General features: G+C 44.3%; 1 protein-coding gene across 3 annotated transcripts in view; it reads left to right on the forward strand.

Annotated features, from left to right (window-relative positions):
- RAP1A (RAP1A, member of RAS oncogene family) overlaps positions 1 to 23,829 on the forward strand; it is a 57,470-nt gene that overhangs the window by 20,947 nt on the left and 12,694 nt on the right. For all 3 annotated transcript variants that reach the window (XM_077294894.1, XM_077294893.1, XM_077294895.1), the window contains one exon: positions 20,294 to 20,383. In XM_077294894.1, coding sequence (XP_077151009.1) covers positions 20,327 to 20,383 — 57 coding nt within the window. In that variant the 5' untranslated portion in view covers positions 20,294 to 20,326. The remainder of the gene's footprint in view (positions 1 to 20,293; positions 20,384 to 23,829) is intronic.

The following is a 23,829-nucleotide window of genomic DNA, read 5'->3' on the forward strand; positions in this document are numbered from 1 at the left end:
TGCCCCATCTATCAATTTAAAAAAAGGATTAACTTGATCACTAAACGGCATAACGAGAGTCAAAATGCCAGAATTATGTTTTTTTGGTCGCAGCAACGTTGCATTAAAATGCAATAATGGGCGATCAAAAGAACATATCTGCACCAAAATGATATCATTAAAAACGTCAGCTCGGCACACAAAAGAAAAGCCCTCACCCAACCCGAGATCACGAAAAATGGAGACGCTACGGGTATTGGAAAATGGCACAATTTTTTTTATTTATTTATTTTTTTAAATAACAAAGTTTGGAATTTTTTTTCACCGCTTAGATAAAAAAGAACCTAGACATGTTTGGTGTGTATGAACTCGTAATGACTTGGAGAATCATAATGGCAGGTCAGTTTTAGCATTTAGTGAACCTTACAAAAAAAACAAGTGTGGGATTGCACCTTTTTTTTTTTTTTTTTTTTGTGCAATTTTACTGGACTTAGAATTGTTTTGTAGTACACGACATGGTAAAAGTTATGGTGTCCTTCAAAAGTACAACTCGTCCTGCAAAAAAGCAAACCCTCACATGGCCATATTGATGGAAAATTAAAAAAGGGTGTCAAAGCAATTAAAAAAAAAAAAAAAAATTTTGAAATATGAAAGTTCAAATCACCCTATTCAAAATAAAACCATAACAAAATACAGATCGCTGCTTTCAGAAATGTCCGATCTTTCAAAATGTAAAGTAAATTAATGCAATGAAAAATAAAAGCGCCATACTTTGTTTTCTTTGCCTGTTATTCCAAAAGATCATATCTACCCTGAAATAGTATTAATAAAAACGTCAGCTCGGCGCCAAAAATAAGCCCTCACCCAGATCCCGAAAAATGCAGATGCCATGTTTTTTATATGCAAACTTTTATATAATTTTTTTTTTTTTTTTTTTTTTTTTTTTTTTTACAACTTAAATAATCTATACATGTTTGGTGTTTGCATACTTGTACTGACCTGGAGAGTCATAATGGCTGGTGAGTTTTAGCATTTAGTAAACATGGTTAAGAAAAAAAAATGTGGAATTGAACTTTTTTTTTTTTTGCAATTTCACTGCACTTGGAATTTGTTCCCATTTTCCAGTAAATTATTTGGTAAAATCAATGGTGTTCTTCAAAAGTACAGCTCATACTGTAAAAAACAAGCCCTCACATGGCCATATTGATGGCAAAAAATATGGCTCTGGAAAGAAGAGCAGAAAAAAATAAAATATTGCAAGGTCTTGAAGGGGTTATGGAGACTTCGATGCATGCAATGAAGAATTGTGCTGCATAAAAATCTTGGTTTTCTTGGATGCAGATTTCTTCCTGCACTTCTGATTGAAGGAAATGTCTGTTAAAAACTGACAGTAGGATTGAGAGGTGATTTTGAGCTTCTCTTCAACCTGAAAAGGTCCAACTAGCTCATCATTGATACCAGCCCATAAGAGTACCCCACCTGGCGTCGAAGTGGAGGGCTGTGCCCATTACTGATGCACAGGTCCATCCAGCTGGTCCGACAAGTCGCTCTCAGCTCATTAGTTCATAAAACAATTGAAAAATCTGTCTTCAGAGATTTCTTGTGCGAGTCTTGTTCACTGGTGGTTGGGTTTCAGCCTCCCTCCCCACGGCTGTGTCTCTTGGCCCTGAACATCTTTTACTTCTGAGCACTACAGGTAGGTGTCAGTGCTGTGTTATGACGGCGCTGGAAGATAATGAGCTCTTGGTTGCTTCACGTTTGATTCTTCGGTCGGCAGTTAGTGTCTTTTTTTTTTTTTTTTTTTTATTTCTTAACACAATTTTTGTTACCCTGTTGCGACTATTTGCAGCAAAACTTTTGATGGTTCTGTGATCATGCCCCAATATCTCAGCAATTTCAGGAGTGCTGCATCAGTTTAGAAGACCTGTAACAATTTGCCCACTTTGCATGAGGAAAACAAGCTGTGTTGTTCTTCACTCTTTGATAAAGGATGTTGAGATTCTCAGGCTGTTGAGATTCTCAGGCTATGTACACACGTTGCGGATTCGTGTGCTGATTTTTCCAAACAGTTTTTGAAAAATCCGCAGGTAAGTGTTTTACCTGTGCATTAACCGCGGATTTCCAGCGTCTTTGTGCAGATTTCACCTGCGTTTACCACCTGCGGATTCCTATACAGGAACAGGTGTAAAACACTGCTGAATCCGCACAAAGAATTGACATGCTGCAGAAAATACAACACATCATTTCCATGCGGTATGTTCCGCACCATGGGCACTGCGGATTTGGTTTTCCGTAGGTTTACATGGTACTGTAAACCGCATGGGAAAAGTGCTGAGAATCCGCACCGGCCAATCTGCTGCAGATCCGCAGCCAAATCCGCAACTTGTGCACAAACCCTCATACAGCTTTCACTTGGAAAATATGCATAAAAGTGATCTGGTCAAAATGCTCATCTATTAATTGTGCACACAATGTTAAATGGAGCTGTCATTTAAAGCATGAAATGAATTACCTTTCATAGTGAGCATGTAAACAGGCAAATAAAACCCTCAATTTTAGAATTACATTTTTCTCTAGTCACCTTCCACGACAGCAGTATCGGAGGATGTCTCCCCGCCCTAATAGGGGACAGGAACAGAAAGAGGTTAAATACCCCTCCCCTTCCTGCAACCACCAGTGTTTTTCCTGTCCCCTATGGGGCATGAAGAGGTTCTCCGATAGTGCTGCCGTGGCCGGCGAACGAGAGCACTGGTTACCTGACAGCCGGGCAGTCGCGGTCGGGAGCTCCGCTCTCCTCCTCCGCCTCCAGACTGCTCCCATCTCCGCGGTCCCCGCGTGACTTGGGACCCCCGCCCGCTCTTCCTGCGCCACCTTCGGGTGGCAATGCAGAGCGGTGTAGTGCTCCGGGGTCCTCCTGCAGCTCCCCGGCTTCCTCCTCTCCCCACGCTGCTGTGGGGTTGGCGCGCGCGCACCGGAAGTGACGCGCTCCGGGATTTCCGGTTTTTCGAACTGGAGCTTTGGCGCGCGCCGGCGTCCTGAACCTGGGAACATCAGCGGCGGCCAGGGCGGGCGTCTCGGACCTCCCCCAGGGACACTTTCGAGGGAGGAGCACCAAACTCGCTGGAATCTCGGTAAGACTACTTATTCCTGACTGGGGAGCCCTCCTAGTGAGACGTCTGTCGGTGACTGTACCTCTGGCGTTATGGACGGCGACAAACCCTTTCACTCTGCCACTGCAGAGCCCAGCGCGCACCCCTCTACTGTAAGTAGTGGGATGATGTCCCTTGCTGTCCATCCTTTAAAAGTTTAAGCGGCTCAGTCCACCTTTCTCTCTCGTTCCAGGGAGACAAGGTCACTGGCACTAGGAAGCCCAGCCGCAAGTGTGGTGCTTGTGCAGCCAAGCTCCCCTCAGCATACACAAAGAAGCTCTGCCAACCATGCACAGACGAAGTGCTGCGTAGCGAACAGCCTTCTTTAATGGATAGCATTAGAACCCTCATCAGGGAGGAGGTTCAGTCCTCTATGGCAACCTTCTCTCGAGCCCCGACTCCGCAGCCTCCCCCTCCTAAGAAAAGGAAATTGGGCCGGGTAGCCTCAGACTCTGACTCAGGCGAGATACATACCTCGGGTTCAGAGTACAGCTGGGAAAAAGGGTTCTAATTCTACTTCTGCCCCCAAATCGGATAGTAGGAAGTACCTCTTCTCCTCTGAAGATTTGGAAGAGTTAATTTCCATGGTGAGAGGCACCATGGGGGTAGAGGAGGAGATAGAGGGCCATTCCGTGCAGGATGATATGTTCGGGGGTCTGAAACCTAAATCGGTAAAAGGATTCCCCATACATGAAAACATCGAGAACATTATCCTCCAGGAGTGGAGCCTGCCAGAAAAGGGGCTGAACGTCCCATCTGAGTTCAAAAATCGCTTTCCCCTGGAGGGAGATTGTTCTTTATTTGATATGCCCAAAGTAGATGTTCAGGTGTCAAGGGTCACTAAGAAAATGGCCCTACCCTTCGAAGACTCCTCCCAACTTAAAGATCCTATGGATCGTAAAACGGAGAGCTTACTGAGGAGATCTTGGGACACCTCAACTAACTTATTGAAATCCAACGTGGCCTCAACATGTGTGGCCAGATCGTTGTTTCTTTGGCTTCGTACCTTAGAGAACCACCTCGTACAAGGTACATCCAGAGAGGACATCCTTAATTCTCTCCCCTTGCTCCAAAAAGCAACCGGATTCCTCACGGACGCTTCCGCGGAATCAGTTCGGGTAGCCGCTAGATCCGCTGTCCTTACAAACTCAGCAAGGAGGGCCCTGTGGCTTAAGTCTTGGGGGGGAGACATTACCTCAAAGTCCAAACTTTGTGGTATCCCTTTCCAGGGCCATCATGTCTTTGGACCAGCCTTGGACGACATCCTGGACAAGGCTTCAGACAAAAAGAAGGTCCTTCCAGAACAACGGAACCCGAGGAAGCGTTTTTTTCGTCCCCCCCGTGAACAACCACCCCAACAGAACTATAGGGGAAAAGGCAAAACGGGGCGGTGGAGCTACCCTAAAGGTGGGAGAGCCAGAAACATCATGGTCCCCCAGCCCCAGCAGCCCTCTGAAAAACAATGACTGCTTCCAGGTCGGGGGTCGACTCTCGAATTTTCTCTCCAGGTGGCAGGAGATCACCAGGGATCAGTGGGTCCTGCGTACCATACAGGATGGCCTAAAATTGGAATTCGAGAGTCCTCCTCCTCGCCATCTAACAATCACTTCTCCACAATCTCCAAAACTTCAGGAGGCTCTGAGGTCTGATATTCTAAGCCTGCTCCGGGAGAAAGTGATTTCCCACGTACCACATCGGGAAAGAGGAGAAGGCCATTATTCCCATCTCTTTCTGGTGAAGAAACCCTCAGGGAAACACCGTATCATCGTAAACCTGAAACCTCTGAATCAGATGATAAGATATCGAAGATTCAAGATGGAATCTATCAGATCAGCAATCCCGCTGATTGGACAGAACTGGGTAATGGCCACATTGGACCTGAGGGACGCATATTACCATGTGCCAATACACCCAGACCACAGGAGGTTCCTCAGGTTCACCATCTCCCAAAACAAACGGATCAGCCATTACCAGTTCAATGTCCTTCCTTTCGGAGTATCATCAGCTCCACGGGTCTTCACCAAGATCATGTTGGAAGTGATAATCTTTATCCGACAACAGGGGGTCTGCGTCATTCCATACCTGGACGACTTCCTCCTCATTGCTCCATCAGCTTCTCGCCTCAATCAGGACGTGGCGAAGGTTCTCAGCATCTTAACGTCTCTCGGGTGGATTCCAAATCTGGCAAAATCAGATCTCCGACCATCTCCTCAGAAGAAATTTCTAGGAATTCTTCTGGACTCAGAAAAGAGAATGTCCTTCTTACCCAGGGACCGTCGGATAGATCTTGTCCACAAGATCTCCAGATTCAGAGACCAGAAATTCCCAACTCTAAGAGACTCTATGTCAATCCTGGGTTCTCTAACATCATGCATCCAGGCAGTCTCCTGGGCCCAGGCCCATACAAGGATTCTTCAATCTCACATCCTGTCGTATTCAAGAGGACACCAGATGGCTTTATCCAGGAAAATTCCTCTTCCCACTCATGTAAGATCCTCCCTCTCATGGTGGCGGAACCCCCGAAACTTACAGCGGGGAGTCAGCTGGGATCAGACCCCTCTCCGAGTACTTACAACAGACGCAAGTCAGAGAGGTTGGGGTGCTGTGATCGAGAAATCCCACTTTCAGGGTCTGTGGTCCCCAGAGATGAGACGCAGCTCCTCAAATCTGAGAGAGTTAAAAGCAGTGGAGGAGGCGCTAAAAGCCTCATCGGCCCTCATCCAGGGTCACCATGTACGGGTGATGTCCGACAACATGACCACTGTCGCCTACCTCCGACACCAAGTGGGCACGAAATACTCAAGCCTAAAGCTAACTGCTGGAAGGATTTTTTCCTGGGCAGAGAAACGCCTCCTGTCCATCTCTGCAGTACATATAAAAGGGCTGGACAATTCCCAGGCGGATTACCTCAGCAGGAGGGACTTTCATCCTGGGGAATGGTCCCTAAACCAGGAGATATTCCTATCCTTGGTCCAGAGGTGGGGAACCCCCGAGGTGGACCTGTTCGCCAGCAGACAGAACAAAAAGTCAGACAACTTTTTCTCCCTGAACATCTCAAACGAGACTCAAGGACTGGACGCATTCTCACATCCTTGGGAATTTACCCTAGCGTATGCCTTCCCGCCAATCCCATTGCTATCCAGAACATTGCAGAAAGTCCGGATAGACCAAGTCCCAACGATTCTGATAGCCCCACTGTGGCCAGGAAGAGGCTGGTTCAACGCGTTAACAGACGTGCTTAGAAGCTCCAATCCTACTTCCCCAGAGACGCGACCTGCTTCAACAGGGTCCTCTATTTCATCCAGACCTGCACAAGCTGAAGTTAGCAGCCTGGCTTCTGAAGCCGAGAACCTGAAGGCCAGGGGGCTCTCTCAAGACGTGATTGAAACCCTACAAAAAAGTAGGAAGCCGATAACTAATGCCATTTATGGGAAAATATGGAAGAAATTTTCTTCATGGTGTCTTCCGAACAAACCAGATCCATTTAACCCGGAAATTGCTCAAATCCTTCAATTCCTCCAGAAGGGCTTGTAGATGGGACTCTCACCAAGTACCCTGAAGGTCCAAGTGTCGGCCCTCGGATCTTTCTTTGACCAAGATCTGGCAAGTCACCGATGGATCAAACGGTTTATAGCTTCAGCAACAAGAATCCGTCCAAGACGTCTCATCCACACCCCTCCGTGGGACTTGAATCTTGTCCTGAACAGTCTGACCGGTGACCCCTTTGAACCCCTTTCAGCCTCCAACTTAAAGATCTTGACCCTAAAAAACGGTCTTTCTGGTGGCCATCACTACCGCCAGGCGTATAGGGGAGATACAGGCTTTATCAATCCGGGAGCCATTCCTGACCGTAACTATGGACAGCGTAATCCTGAAATTAGATCCTACCTTTATGCCTAAAGTGGTCTCTGAATTCCACAGAAATCAAGAAATCCTCTTACCCTCTTTCTGTCTGAATCCATCTAACCCAAAAGAGGAAATCTTTCATACCCTGGACGTCCGCAGAGTGGTCCTATTCTACCTTCAACAGACAGAAGGTTGGAGGGTGGATCAGAATCTATTTGTCCAGTGGTCAGGACGAAATAAAGGCAAGAAGGCAGCCAAAAGTACAATAGCAAATTGGATCAAACAGGCCATTAGCCTTGCCTACTCATCCCAGAATCCTCCAGCTTCTCTAAAAGCACACTCCACCCGTGCAGTCTCAACTTCCTGGGCAGAGAGGGGTAGCGCATCTTCAGAGCAGATTTGCAGAGCCGCCACCTGGTCGTCAGTCAGGCTCAACTTCAATAGGGTCCTATCGTTTGGCAGACGAGTTCTCCAGGCTGTTGTCCCTCCCTAAAGAAATTAGCGGTTGGTATTGCTCCGATACTGCTGTCGTGGAAGGTGACTAGACAAAATAGAACTAGAACTTACCGGTAATTCTCTTTCTAGGAACCTTCCACGACAGCACTAATTTCCCTCCCTATCTGATTTATGTATTAATTGTTTCCTGCACTTAAGTGGTAACTAAACATGCTACTGTGTCCAGAAAAAACACTGGTGGTTGCAGGAAGGGGAGGGGTATTTAACCTCTTTCTGTTCCTGTCCCCTATTAGGGCGGGGAGACATCCTCCGATACTGCTGTCGTGGAAGGTTCCTAGAAAGAGAATTACCGGTAAGTTCTAATTCTATTTTCTGGTTGCTGCACATTTCACAAAAAAATACAATAAAAAGTAGTCAAAACATTGTATGTACTCAGATGGCATCAGTAAAAAATGTATGTCACATGCAAAAAGCTCACGCAGTTCTACTGCTGGAAAGTAAAGTTGCAAGTGTCGGGGAAATGGAGATAAACTTTTTTTTTTTTTTTTTTTTTTTTTTTAAATCTAATGAAAACAAAACTGTTTCGCTTCTCTATAACAGTACTGAAACATACAGGTGAGCACAAAAACAATGGCAGAATTATATTTTTTATTCCAGTAAGAATTTTTTTTCGTTCTGCAGTGCATTATATGGTAAAGTGAATGGTGTCGTTCATAATTACAACTTGTCCTGCAAAAAAAACAAGCTCGTTATAGCTCGAAGAAGAAAATTAAACTACAATTGCCCTTTCCTGAAGGGGTTAAGCTGGGGCTTATTAGGTAGTTTGGATAGAGGAGAGTATTGTTATACCACAGACACAGTAATGGTTTGTCCTGTGTTTCTGCACCATTTGTTGGAAAATGTAGTGTAGGAGTGCTCAGGAACGAGAACAATGCTCTAGATGTGAACAGTGACAGATTGTTCTCATGAACGGACCACAAATCACCAATTCTCGTGTTAAGAAGAAGAAACCTAGAAGTACCAGCAAACGGACTACCCCGTTACATCTTGTGTATAATGGTGGATACTTCCTTCTCCCTGAAGCTGGGATAGGTAGTACTGGAGTCAGCGCGTGCACATACCACACTATGGTATTGAAGACACTGTATGCAAATTCACAGCCACAGTGTGTTCAACAAAATGGCGCTGTATATCGCAGGATGCGGATGCGTTGATTCCGGCTCCATTTTTATTGAAGAATTGTACTACAACATCAACATAGCAGTGCGCATTCGCTGGCTGTCGCCATTATACCTATGGCGTGTGCACACTATGTTGACATTGTAGTACATTACTTCAATAAAATAGCTCCGGAGTCAGCACGTGTACATAGCACAATCTGTGGCGTCATTTTATTGAAGACATTGTATAAATGTACCAATAAAAATTTGCGCGACCCGGGCGTAGAATGGGTTCAATAGCCAGTATCATTATATTGTTGTGCAAGAACCTGTACAGCCGTAGCATTAGTTTCATTAGTAAAATTGTCATCAGATTCTCTTTAATGATCAATGTCACCTCTGGGAAGCCCACCAATTCTGATTTATAAGGGGCTTCTTTTTCAGTTTTTCATCTTTATGGGAGCGTACCAAGGAATATCCCTTTTAGAGGGAATCTGTAAGCAGGTTCACCTCTCAAGCCGTCTATATGGGAATGAAGCTCATAGGAAGCTGAATATAATGATACATTGATATCTGATATCTTCCAGAGAAACCCTCTTTTTGTCTAAGGCTACTTTCACACTAGCGTCTTGCACTGCACGTCGCAATGCGACGTGCCGATGCTAGTGTTGAAAGCGCCGCACAACGGGGGCAGCGGAAGCAGTTTTTCAACGCATCCGCTGCCCCATTGTAAGGTCCGGGGAGGAGGGGGCGGAGTTCCAGCCGCGCATGCGCGGTCGGAAATGGCGGACACGTCGCAGAAAAAGTTACATGTAGCGTTTTTTGTGCCAACGGTCCGCCAAAACACGACGCATCCGTCATGCGACATGTGGCAATGCGTCGCTAATGCAAGTGAATGGAGAAAAAACACTTCCTGCAAGCACTTTTGCAGGATGCGTTTTTTCTCCAAAACGACGCATTGCGACGGAGGCCAAACGACGCTAGTGTGAAAGTAGCCTTATGTAAATGAGATGCTCCACGCTATGGGATGTTGCCTGGAAGATAACTTTGCTTCCAGAGCTTATTTTACATGAAGGAGGAGTTACAAGTGGGAGACCAGTAACTAAGGCTACTTTCACACTAGCGTCGGGCTCGGCCCGTCGCAGTGCGTCGGACCGAGGTTATCGACGCTAGCGTTCTCTGCGCCGCACAACGGGGGCAGCGGATGCATTTTTCCAGCGCATCCGCCGCCCCATTGTGAGGTGTGGGAGAGGTGGGGGCGGAGTTCCGGCTGCGCATGCGCGGTCGGAAAAAGCGGACCGTCGGCAGCAAAAAACGTTACATGTAGCGTTTTCTGCAGCCGACGGTCCGCCACAACACTGCGCAATCGTCGCACGACGGTTGCGACGTGTCAATGCGTCGCAAATGCCTCGCTAATGTTAGTCAATGGAGAAAAAAACGCATCCTGCAAGCACTTTTGCAGGATGCGTTTTTTCTGCAAAACGACGCATTGTGACGGATTGCAGTTAACGCTAGTGTGAAAGTAGCCTAAGGCCATGTTCGTTCACACAGTGCGTTTTTTACCGCGGAACCGCAGCGGTTTTGCCGCAGCTTTTTTCCATGCAGGGTACAGTACAATGTACCCTATGGAAAACGGGAACCACTGTGCACACGATCCTGAATTTCCAAAAAAAAGCCGCGCTGAATAGCTGCGGGAAAAAAGGAGCATGTCACTACTTTGTGCAGAACAGCAGCGGTTCTGCACCCATAGACATCCATTGTGAGGTCAAACCCGCAGTAAAACCCGCAGATCAAAAATATATCTGCGGGTTTTATTGCGGTTTGTGGTGCAGAACCGCTGCAGCAGGAAGTGCGGGGAAGCGGCCGGAAGTGCGTGGGCGGAAGTGCTTGGGCAGAGAGACATGGAGGCGTACCGTCGCATGGGGATCGTGTCGGCCGTTTGATTGATTTGGTGTGTGTGTGTGTGTGTGTGTGTCCCCATGCGACGCTAGTGCCACCATTGTGCTAAGTCGCCGTATGGGACTACTACTCCCATCCGGTATTAGGATGGGAGAGTTGTCCCTGTGTCCGGCGACTTAGCACAATTGTAAAGTTACACAAAACACCTACACACAATACACATACATGACACACAGTACAGTACATACAACACATAACATAGAGTATATACTCACCAACAGCACACTTGTAGGCGAAGCCCTCGATCCTCCAGGGAAAAATCCCAAAATAAAAAATCAAATTCATACTCCCTGTCCGCAGAATCCATAAAACGAGTGTCCCACGCCGATCGGCTGCTCTCCGGCGATACACTGCCAGGAGCGAAGCTCCTAGCAGTGTATCGCGTACTGTTCCGGAGTTCAATGGCTCCGGCGTCTCGGTTAACAGCAGTACAGCTGCGTTGAACTTTCCCACGCAGCACTGCCGTTAAGCGAGAGTGCCGGGGTCAATGACCGCCGGTAAACTCGCTCGCGCATGCGCAGTGACACACCGACAGGAACTATGGCTCCTGTCAGTGTGTTATACGTTATATATATGTGTGATACGTGGCACTGAAATACGTGATACGTGGCACTGAAATACGTGATACGTGGCACTGAAATACGTGATACGTGGCACTTAAATACGTGGCACTTAAATACGTGATACGTGGCACTGAAATACGTGGCACTTAAATACGTGATACGTGGCACTGAAATACGTGGCACTTAAATACGTGATACGTGGCACTGAAATACGTGGCACTGAAATACGTGGCACTGAAATACGTGGCACTGAAATACGTGGCACTGAAATACGTGGCACTGAAATACGTGGCACTGAAATACGTGGCACTGAAATACGTGGCACTGAAATACGTGGCACTTAGGCTATGTTCACATTTGCGTTGTGCGCCGCAGCGTCGGCGCCGCAACACACAACGCAAACAAACGCAGCAAAACGCATGCACAACGCTGCATTTTGCGCCGCATGCGTCTTTTTTGATTGATTTTGGACGCAGCAAAAATGCAACTTGCTGCGTCCTCTGCGCCCAGATGCGTGCGCTGCAGTGACGCATGCGGCGCAAAACGCAAGTGCGACGCATGTCCATGCGCCCCCATGTTAAATATAGGGGCGCATGACGCATGCGGCGACGCTGCGGCGCAGACCGCAAATGTGAACGTAGACTTAAATAGCTGGATAGAGCTGGATCCGTGGGCTGTGATCTGGCCTACGCTCAGCACTCTGCGGAGCGCTGTCATTCAAAACACGTCCAACTCATTTTGGAGTTTAGTCCCAAAATGGAGGATGGAAGAAGAAAAGGGTTGGACAAGGAAATGACATCATTTCTTTCCCCCCCCCCCCCACTGCAGTTAAAGTTTTATTTGTGTCAAACACAGACAATCTGCATCAAAAACTGCATCAAAAACTGCATCAAAAACTGCATCAAAAACTGCATCAAAAACTGCATCAAAAACTGCATCAAAAACTGCACCAAAAACTGCACCAAAAACTGCACCAAAAACTGCACCAAAAACTGCACCAAAAACTGCACCAAAAACTGCACCAAAAACGCACCTGCGTTTTCTGCCAAGAGCTGCGGTTTTAGTCCTCAAAAAAAAGGATTGAAATCAGGAACGTGTGAACATACCCTAACACAGAACAGGAGAAATTGTCTTGGCAAACATATTTTTTGCATTTCTTAGCTCGACTGTATTGCTACAATATTACAACCTTGTCTGCCTGTGAGATGGAAGCTGAGAGTGACCTGCAGATGTGTCAGGTCAGGTATAACCACACACAGCTTTTCAGTGAGATCATGAGAAAAGAGAGCGTCCATTACACATCACTGATAACTCCCCCTTCATGTAAAATAATCTTTGGAGACAGTTATCTTCCAGGCTGCAGCCTCCCCTTAACCTGGAAGAGGTAATTTACAGTGGGCAAAATAAGTATTTGATATACTGCTGATTTTGCAAGTTTCCCCACCTAAAAAGAATGGAGAGATCTGTAATTTTTATCGTACAGTGGGTACAGAAAGTATTCAGACCCCTTTACATTTTACACTTTCATTGCAGCCATTTGTTAATTCAAAAAAGTTCATTTTTTTTTCTCATTAATGTACACCCTGCACCCCATCTTGACTAAAAAAAAAAAAAACAGAAATGTAGTAATTTTTGCAAATTTATTAAAGAAAAACTGAAATATCACATGGTCATAAGTATTCAGACCCTTTGCTCAGTATTGAGTAGAATCAACCTTTTGAGCTAGTACAGCCATGAGTCTTCTTGGGAATGATGCAACTTGTTTTTCACACCTGGATTTGGGGATCCTCTGCCATTCTTCCTTGCAGATCCTCTCCAGTTCCGTCAGGTTGGATGGTGAACATTGGTGGACAGCCATTTTCAAGTCTCTCCAGAGATGCTCAATTGGGTTTAGGTCAGGGCTCTGGCGGGGCCAGTCAAGAATGGTCACAGAGTTGTTCTGAAACCACTCCTTTGTTATTTTAGCTGTGTGCTTAAGGTCTATGTCTTGTTGGAAAGTGACCCTTCTGCCAAGTCTGATGTCCAGAACACTCTGGAAGAGGTTTTCATCCAGGATATCTCTGTACTTGGCCGCATTTGTTTCCTTCAATGACAACCAGTCGTCCTGTCCCTGCAGCTGAAAAACACCCCCATAGGATGATGCTGCCACCACCATGTTTCACTGTTGGGATTGTATTGGGACGGTCAGTCTCCAGACCTGAACCCCATAGAAAATCGATGGAGGGAGCTGAAACTCCTTGTTGCCCATTGACAGCCCTGAATCCTGAAAGATCTGGAGAAGATCCATATGGGCCAAAATCCCTGCTGCAGCATGTACAAACTTGGTCAAGAACTACAGGAAACGTCTCACCTCTGTAATTGTAAACAAGGGTTTCTGTACCAAATATTAAGTTTTGTTTTCTATTGTATCAAATACTTATTTTATGTAATTAAATGCAAATTGTGATTTTTCTGGTTTTCATTTTTAGATTTTGTCTCATAGTTGAAAATTTGCAAAATCGGCAGTGTATCAAATACTTATTTCCCCACTGTATATAAAGTGATAAGATTTCTCAACAACAAGGCATCTGATATGAGGCACACAGGGATGACTTTTTTCAACAGTCTATATTGTCAGGGAAATTGAGGATTCGAAGATTTGGCTTACTGACGCCACAGCCCTGCCTGTATGCCCATATAATTACACTGCTCAAAAAAATAAAGAGAACACTTAAACAGAATATAACTCCAAGTAAATCAGACTTCTGTGAAATCAAACTGTGCACTTTGATTGTCAATCAGTGATGCTTCCTATTTCACATGCTGTTGTGCAAATGGAATAGACAACAGATGGAAATTATTGGCAATTGTCAAGACACACTCAGTAAAGGAGTGGTTCTGCCAATGGGGACCACAGACCACATCTCAGTACCAATGGTTCTTGCTGATGTTTTGGTCACTTTAGAAAGTTGTTTGTGGTTTCACACTTGTGGTAGCATGAGACGGATTCTACAACCCACACAAGTGGCTCAGGTAGTGCAGTTCATCCAGGATGGCACATCAATGTGAGCTGTGGCAAGAAGGTTTGCTGTGTCTGTCAGCGTAGTGTCCAGAAGCTGGAGGTGCTACCAGGAGACAGGCCAGTACACCAGGAGACGTGGAGGGGGCCGTAGGAGGGCAACAACCCAGCAGCAGGACCGCTTTCTCAGCCTTTCTGCAGGGAGGAACAGGAGGAGCACAGCCAGAACCCTGCAAAATTACCTCCAGCAGGCCACAAATGTACATGTGTCCGCACAATCGGTTAGAAGCCGACTCCATGAGGATGGTCTGAGTGCCTGACGTCCACAGATGGGGTTATTCTCACAGCCCAACACCATGCAGGACACTTGGCATTTGCCACAGAACACCAGGATTGGCAAATTAGCCACTGGCGCCCTTTGCTCTTCGCAGATGAAAGCCGGTTTACAGTGAGCACATGTGACAGACGTGACATAGTCTGGAGACGCTGTGGAGAGCAATCTGCTACCTGCAACATCATTCAACATGACCGGTTTCGCAGTGGGTCAGTAATGGTGTGGGGTGGCATTTTGTCAGGACTCTGAACATTTTTTTGTTACCTTTTTGTGCATTACTGCCCTTTTCCAAGATGGCATCTTTGGTCTCATGTGCACTATCTTCCTGCTATAAAACTCTACCCCAGCCTTCAGTCTGTGCTAGAGTATTCTGCCTTGCATCCAGCTCCTGACCTCTGGTGACTCCCTGGCTATATACCTGCTCCTGTGAACCTGTGGGGTTATCCTGCTACTCTGCTCTGAGTTCCTGCTGCATACACCAGTTCCAGTAATCCTCCTTCATCTGCTGCTCGTGTTTGCTTCCATCTGCATTTGCTGGACATGTAAGCTGTTTCTGCTCTGCAAGAACCTGAGATTATTACCCAGACCTCCCTGGTTGAGCTAAGATATTATTTGAACTGCCTTTTAAGCATATCTATCTGTGTTGTGGACTAAGCAAGGACTTATTCGTGTCAAGTATCCTCAAGAATAATTGTGCTTCATAGACTTTCTGCGTGATTGCATTTTCCTCTGAAGTTTCCTATAGACTGCTGAGCTGCATTTGGTATTTGCACCAATTGTTGTGGACTTGAGTTTCTCTCTGCACCTGTTTGAATCACCGTGTGATAATATAGACTTTAGCCCTTATAAAACTGTAAGCTGTAGTTGTCTTGTTCCACGCAAAAAATCTCCTGAGTTATCCCCTATAATTATTACACATTTCTTTGGAAGGCCGCACAGCTCTCCATGTGCTCGCCAGAGGTAGCCTGACTGCCATTAGGTACCGAGATGAGATCCTCAGACCCCTTGTGAGACCATATGCTGGTGCGGTTGGCCCTGGGTTCCTCCTAATGCAGGACAATGCCAGACCTCATGTGGCTGGAGTGTGTCAGCAGTTCCTGCAAGATGAAGGCATTGAAGCTATTGACTGGCCCGCCTGTTCCCCAGACCTGAATCCGATTGAACACATCTGGGACATAATGTCTAGCACCATCCACCAATGTCACGTTGCACCACAGACTGTCCAGGAGTTGGCGGATGCTTTAGTCCAGGTCTGGGAGGAGATCCCTCAGGAGACCATCCGCCATCTCATCAGGAGCATGCACAGGCGATGTAGTGAGGTCATACAGGCACGTGGAGGCCACACACACTACTAAGCATCATTTCCTTGTCTTGAGTCATTTCCACTGAAGTTGGCTCAGCCTGTAACTTCATTTTCCACTTAGATTTTGAGCATTATTTCATCTCCAGACCTCCGTGGGATATTAGTTGTGATTTATGTTTGATAATTTTTAGGTTCTATTGTTCTCAACACATTCCACTATGTAATGAATAAAGATTTACAACTGGAATATTTCTTTCAGTGATATCTAGGATGTGGGATTATAGTGTTCCCTTTAATTTTTTTGAACAGTGTAGTTTAGCTAGGTTAAATGTGGTGCCAGATTCCCTATAAGTTGCCTTCAAAAAGGCACCGCTAACATTGTAGATTTGTAAATATTGTAGGTGTCCTTATCCTCCATCATTTTTCCTGTGTCCATGATTAATTCCAATTTACTGCAGCTATAGAGGGGTGAGGCAATTCCATTATTAGTGAAACTGAAATCTGCCAGCATGATTGATAGAATAAAGAAGGCAGAATAAACATGGGAACAAAGATGTTTATTGCTGGTTTTGTCATTCTCCTTATTTGTCAGGGAGGAGCAGTAGGGGAGAGTAAGGATCTCCGACGTTAAAAGGAGGGAGATTGCCATAAAAAGGCATAATTCTGCAGAGCCGGGCCATGGACGAATTACTTGGAACAACAGTGCGTTGGAACTTGGCAAAGAAGAGACAAGTCCTCTGAGAAATCCCTAAAAGCCATATATATAAATAAGAGCTTTTTATTACGTGCGGCTTCTTTGTTTCACCATGGGTAGTTTGTACTCTTATATCATAGTAACTGGTGTTACCTGGTAAAATATATTGATTTGCGCAGTTCACGACTGTATTAATATCCCACCTCTTTACTTATTTTATGGCTATTGGTTCCTCCCAACAATTCTTAGAATTTCATGCGTTTTTAGGAATGGCATTTCAATGGTGTCATTCTTGGGTACACATTTTAAGGGAGCCTGACAGTAAATGCATGTTGAACCTAAGATGAATTTGTTTACTTGTTACAGGGTATTTGGTAATTTTTGTTTTTCTTAGATTCTGTGTAACTCCCCAACTTGGTTTGCACGTTAATGACCAGGCCAATTTTTACAGTTTTGACCAGTGTCACTTTGAGAGAACTCTGGAACGCTTCAAAGGATCCCACTCATTCTGAGACTTTTTTTTTTTCATGACACATTGTACTTCATGATAGTGGTAAAATTTATTCAATATAATTGCGTTTATTTGTGGAAAAAAAAAAATAATTTGGCAAAAATTTTGAAAATGTAAACTTTGAATTCTTATGCCCTTGAATCAGAGGGATTTATCACACAAAATTAGTTCAGAGATAACATTTCCCACATGTCTACTTTATATCAGCACGATCTTTGAAACATTTCTTTTTTTGTTAGTACGTTATAAGGGTTTAAAGTTGACCACCAATTTTGCATGTTTCCAGCAAAATTTACAAAACCATTTTTTTATTTTTTTTTCAGAAAAATATTTATTCATGAGTACAATATATTTAATTTTTTTTATATACACTTTTTTCTTTTAATTTGTCCCACTATGGGACTTTAATTTTTTGCAGTCTGATCACTTGTATAGCATAGAGATACTGAGGCAAGCAACTTTGCTATCTCTGGTGACCTGGATGTTGTCATGACTACATGGGTCACCATGCCAACGATCTGGACCCCGCAATGATGTCACTGGGTCTCCAATTCTAGGGCAGAGGGGATGTAGGAGGTTAAAGTGCTTGGCCTGGTGCGGGGACCGCTCCTGACACTGAGTGTCGGGTGTCAGCTGTCAGAATCGGCTGACACCCGGAGGCAATCGTACGTGCAGTCAGTGTGCAAAATCGCCGGGGCATATCTATACGTCCCAGGACAAGAATTACCGGTCACAGGAACTTATGGGTACGTCTCGTGTGGTAAAGGGGTTAAATGGCCAGTGTGAATGCACACCTATGCATTGCACTTATACAATATATGCTCTTGGTCATTTTTTTTAACCCCTTCATGACCCCAGCTTTTTTTTGTTTTTTTGCCCCCCACCTTCCCAGAGCCATAACTTTTTATTTTTCCGTCAATATGGCCATGTGAGGGCTTATTTTTTGCGGGACAAGTTGTACTTTTGAACAACATCATTGGTTTTAGCATGTCATGTACTAGAAAACGGGGAAAAAAATTCCAAGTACGGTGAAATTGCAAAAAAATGCAATCCCACACTTGTTTTTTGTTTTGGCTTTTTTTTCTAGCTTCACTAAATGCTAAAAGTGACCTGCTATTATGATTCTCCAGGTCATTACAAGTTCATAGACTCCAAACAAGTCTAGGTTATTATTTATCTAAGTGGTGAAAGAAAATTCCAAACTTTGCTTAAAAAAAATCAAAGCAAAACATAGCGCCATTTTCCGATACCCGTAGCGTCTCCACTTTTCATGATCTGGGGTCAGGTGATGGCTTATTTTTTTGCCTGCCGAGCTCACATTTTTAATGATACCATCTTGGTGCAGATACGTTCTTTTGATCGCCCATTATTGCATTTTAATGCAATGTTGCGGCGACCAAAATAACATAATTTTGGCGTTTCAAATTTTTTTTCTCCCGTACTATCCCGTCCGAGGTCAGAAAGGGGTTAAAGGCGTTAGCAGTTACATGTTGCCTGATACACGAGCAGTATGTATCGTATACCAGCAGTGTGATTTCAGCCATGTGTGTCTGAATCTGAGATGCTGCAGCCTTTTAGAGAAAAGCAAACATTGATAGCTGCTGGCAGCACAAGATACCAGTCAGAAAGGCAGGACCCCAGTGGCTCCTCCCTGCCTGCTCCCCTTGAGTGATGGCTCTCTACCTGCATGCTTGTGTAGTGAAGCAGCTGGGCACCCACCTTTCCGACTAGTCACTGTAACGAGAAAAAAAAAATCCTGACATATCTACCACAAAAAGTTATCAGTAAAAATATCCGCTGTGGGCAAAAATAATAAGCCCTTATCCAGCCCCAGATCATGAAAAATAGAGATGCTATGGGTCTCAGAAAATAAAAATGTAAGGAATTTTTTTTTTCCTGACAAATTTCAGATTGTATTTGCATACTCATAATGACCTGGAGCCTTATATATCACCAGGTCAGTGTTAGCATTTAATGAACATGGTAAACAAAAATTACACAAACCACTATTGTGGAATTGCTGCTTTTTTTTTTTTTTTTTTTTTTTCAGGACTTGAAACTGGTACTTTTTTTTTTTTTTTTTTTTCCTTCAGTACACTGTTTAAAATCCCACTGGTGTCATTCAAAAGTAAACCTCTTCCTGCAAAAACAAGCCATTACTCGGCCATGTTGATGGAAAAAAAAAAAAAAGGTTATGGTTCTGGGAAGAAATGGATCAAAAATGAAAAATCGCAAACTCGTGAAGGAGCTAAAGTATGTGATTGACTGCAGTGTTTGAGTCAAGCACACGTGGTTTATATCATACAGCTGGTCTATGATACATGCTACCTGAAAATTGCATGGACCTACTGAACCGCCGCACAACCAGCTCTACCCTCTCCTAGTGTATCATCACCCATCCCCTGCAGACTGTGAGCCCTCGCGGGCAGGGTCCTCCCTCCTTATGTACCAGTGTGCCTTGTTTTTGCTCATGTTTAATGTATTTGTCTATATTTGCCCCGTATTTCACATGTAAAGCGCCGTGGAATAAATGGCGCTATAAAAATGAATAATAATAATAATAATCAGCTATCAAGGTTCCCTTTTTTAATATGCTTTACTTTTTTTTTTTTTTTGTATATTCAGGAGGCTTTGGAGAGGAAAAGCCCGTAAAAACAAAGCATTATACATGGAGTATTCTGCATTTTAGAAGTAAAAAAAAAAAAAAAGCTGTAAGGTGTTTTTTTTTTTTTTTTTTTTTTTTAAATGTATTAACCTTATTGACTTGTTGCTGCATTCTGTTGAAATGTGACATAAAAGATGCTGTAACAGCAGGCCTTCTGAAATCATCAGCACTAAAAGGCTACAAATTCCCTTGCAGCAAGTTTCCATTTGGGAAATCACTTTGTGCTCTTGTCACTTTTTTCATTTTTTTTTTTTTTTTCCCTGCAGACCTTGCACAGAAGCCATACTATTGCTACTGTATTAATTAATGGCGCAAAAAAAATCTGATTTAAAAAAAACAAAAACAAACAAAAAAAAACCCTCACTAAAAACCACAGGTATTTTAGGAGCGTTTTTTATATGGATTTTTCAGCTATTTGAAATAACTGATCTGTATGTGAGGGCAGACTAACTGCATTGGTATTGGGTTAGATTCCTTTGTCCTGTTTATTCATTTTCCTATTTTACAGCACATCACACAGGTCAGCAGCCAGTAGCTGTACACATGCTCTCTAGTGCTTTTCCAGAAGTGTGCTCATGAACTTTTTTTAGTTGAAAATTTGTGTGAAAAAAGAAACTTTATGTACATGGTTTTAGTTATTACAGATTTTATTAAATTTTTTTTTTCATATTTACAGTTTTCATCAGTATTTGACAAACCAAAAACCATAATGCGCGAGTACAAGCTCGTGGTCCTTGGTTCTGGAGGAGTTGGGAAATCTGCACTGGTAAGAAGAAATATAGATTTTATAACATTCCGCTCGGCTTATGATTATACCATGCTGTCCACAGATCAGACTGCATGTACAACATGACATGTTCTCTTTAAAAAGAACCTGACTGCTGATACATTCTGCACGTGGCAGCATCTATCTGACACTAGCTGCATGACTTCATCCATATACAGTTTTGCTCAAAAGTTTACATACCCCAGCAGAATTTTTGCTTTCTTGGCCTTTTCAGAGAATATGAATAACACCAAAACTTTTTCTTCACTCATGGTTAGTGGTTGGGTGAAGCCATTTATTGTCAAACTACTGTGTTTTCTCTTTCTAAATCCTAATGACAACCCAAAACATCCGAATTACCCTGATCAAAAGTTCACATACCCCATTTATCAATACCATGTTGCTCCCTCTAACATCAATGACAGCTTGAAGTCTTTTGTAGTAGTTGTGGATGAGGTTCTTTATTTTCTCAGATGGTAAAGCTGACCACTCTTCTTGGCAAAAAGCCTCCCGTTCCTGTAAATTCCTGGGCTGTCTAGCATGAACTGCGCACTTGACATCTCCCCAGAGTGGCTCAATGATATTGAGGTCAGGAGACTGAGATGGCCACTCCAGAACTTTCACTTAGTTCTGCTGTAGCCAATGACAGGTCGACTTGGCCTTGTGTTTTGCATCGTTGTCATGTTGGAACTTCCAAGTATGTCCCATGTGCAGCTTCCAGGCTGATGATTGCAAATTTGCCTCCACTATTTGCTGATAACATGCTGCATTCATCTTTCCTTGAATTTTGACCAAGTTTCCTGTGCCTTTGTAGCTCACCCCCATAACATCAGCGATCCACCCCCTGTCCTTTACTATAGGAATGGTGTTACTTTCATCATAGGCCTTGTTGACCTCTCTCCAAATGTAATGTTTATGGTTGTGGCCCAAAAGTTCAGTTTTGGTCTCGTCACTCGTTACCTTGCACCAGAAGTTTTGAGGCTTGTCTTTGTGCTGTTTTGTGAGCTACTTTGTGAAATTTGCACAGTAATGGCTTTCTTCTAGCGACTTGACCATGCAGACCACTTTTTTTTTTTTTTTGCCTCCTTATTGTGCATCTTGAAACGGCCACACCGCTAGTTTTCAGATAGTCCAGTATTTCTGTTGATGTTGTTTGTGGGTTTTTCTTTGCATCCTAAACCGTTTTCCTGGCAATTATGGACAAAATTTTTGTTGGTCTACCTGACCGTGGTTTTGTTTTTTACAGAGCCCCTGATTTTCTATTTGTTAATCAGTTTGAATGCTTGCTGACTGGCATTATCAATTCCTTGGATATCTTTTTGTATCCCTTTCCTGTATTATACAGCTCAACTACCTTTTTCCATAGATCCGTTGACAATTCTTTTGCTTTCTCCATGACTCACAATTCAGAAAGGTCAGTGGTTGGATGAAAGATGCAAGAGTCTGTCTGGATCCCAGAAACTCACTTAGGCTATGTTCACATTAGCGTTGTGCGGCGCAGCGTCGGGCGCCGCTGCGGCAACGCATGCGTCATGCGCCCCTATATTTAACATGGGGGCGCATGGACATGCGTTGCACTTGCGTTTTGTGACGCATGCGTCACTGCGGCGCACGCGTCAGGGCGCAGAGGACGCAGCAAGTTGCATTTTTTGTGCGTCCAAAATCAAGCAAAAAAAGGATGCATGCGTCACAAAACAATGCGTTTTGTATGCGTTGTGCGTCGCGTCGCAAATGTGAACGTAGCCTTAGCTTTTATGCACACACACTGATTACAAGCAAACGGGTCACAGGTGAGGATGTCACCTTTAGCAGCCATTCAAACCCATTTGTGTCAACTTCTGTGCATGTTATCAGGCCAAAATCGCCAGGGTATGTGAATTTTTGAGGGTCATTTGGATGTTCTTTTTATTTCCTCTAATAAATCAGCAGTACATTCCCTATCCTGGTGTGCATGGCTCCTCATGCCCATTCTGGCACGCATGGCCCCATCCGAAAAACCTTAAAATACATAAACCATTCTACTTACCTTCTTGCGCTCCCTCGCAGCGTTTTGTTTAGATGCCAGCGGCTAATTTATGCTTGTAAGCAGTGCATGGCAGTGACATCATGGGCTGCGTAAAAGCAAAGGACAGCTGCCAGAATACTCACTGCTCACCACGCCGGAGACTGTGCGTGGTGACCAGTGAGCATTCATCGCTCTTTAGTAGCGGACACAGAAGCAACAGCCGGGCGTTCACATGTGTCCGCTACTAAAGGGAATGGTTATTCACTGCCCTCCATGCCCATGGGGGTGGAGGGCAGTGAATATTAACTCACTTAAGTAGCGGGCACACTTGATAGCCCGGCCATTGCCAGAGCAGTGAATATTCATTTCTCTTTAGTAGCTGGCCCAGGCTTTAACTGCAGCAGCCGGCTCCTGCCTCCTGTGACCCACCGCTTCCCTTCCATATTGTGGGACCCTCACTCGAGTATAAGCCGAGGGGGGGCTTTTTCAGCATGAAAAAATGTGCTGGAATAACTCTGCTTATACCCGAGTATATACGGTATGTTATTCCTCATGTACACATGTGACACATGTGACACACCGTTGCATTTAAAGGGAAGGTGCCATCAAAAAAATTTTTTTTACAGAAATTGTAAAAATGTAAAGAATTAATGTTTACATTTTCTTAAAAATTATTATCATTTGTTTATAATTTAGTAAAATATGAAAAATAATTTGAAAAGTTTTGGAATTTCCACTTTTAAACACTAGGGGGAGCAGCTGCTGAAATTTCAGAAAAACCTCGTGTACAACAAGCTCACATTACAGCACTGCAGTAATTATGGGCGGAGTCTGCTGATGTGTGTGTGATGTCACTCCTCTCCTTCCCTTCTGGGTGTCTGCTAAGGGATAAGAGGATGATATTCAGGAACCCAGTGAGCAGCCATTTTGTTGGTGACTGCAGAGTAAGGCTGCCGTCACACTATCAGTATTTTACCTCAGTATTTGTAGCCAAAACCAGGAGTGGAACAATTAGAGGAGAAGTATAACAGACACATCTGCACCACTTCTGCATTTATCAGCCACTCCTGGTCTTGGCTTACAAATACTGAGGTAAAATACTGACCAAATACTGAATGTGTGACGGCAGCCTTAGGCTACTTGCACACTAGCGTTGTTGGCTGTACGTCGCAATGCGTCGTTCAGGAGATAAAACACATCCTGCAAAACACATCCTGCAAAGTTGTCTGCAGGATGTGTTTTTTCCCCATAGACTAACATTACCGACGCATTGCGACGTATTGCCACACGTGGCAACCACCGTGCGACGGTTGAGTCGTGTTTTGGCAGACCACCGCCACAAAAAAAATTACATGTAACGGTTTTTTTGTGCGTCGAGTCCGCCATTTTCGACCGTGCATGCACAGCCGAAACTCCGCTCCCTCCTCCCCGGACCTTACAA

Source organism: Ranitomeya variabilis, chromosome 3, assembly GCF_051348905.1.
Source record: "Ranitomeya variabilis isolate aRanVar5 chromosome 3, aRanVar5.hap1, whole genome shotgun sequence".
NCBI lineage: Eukaryota > Metazoa > Chordata > Amphibia > Anura > Dendrobatidae > Ranitomeya > Ranitomeya variabilis.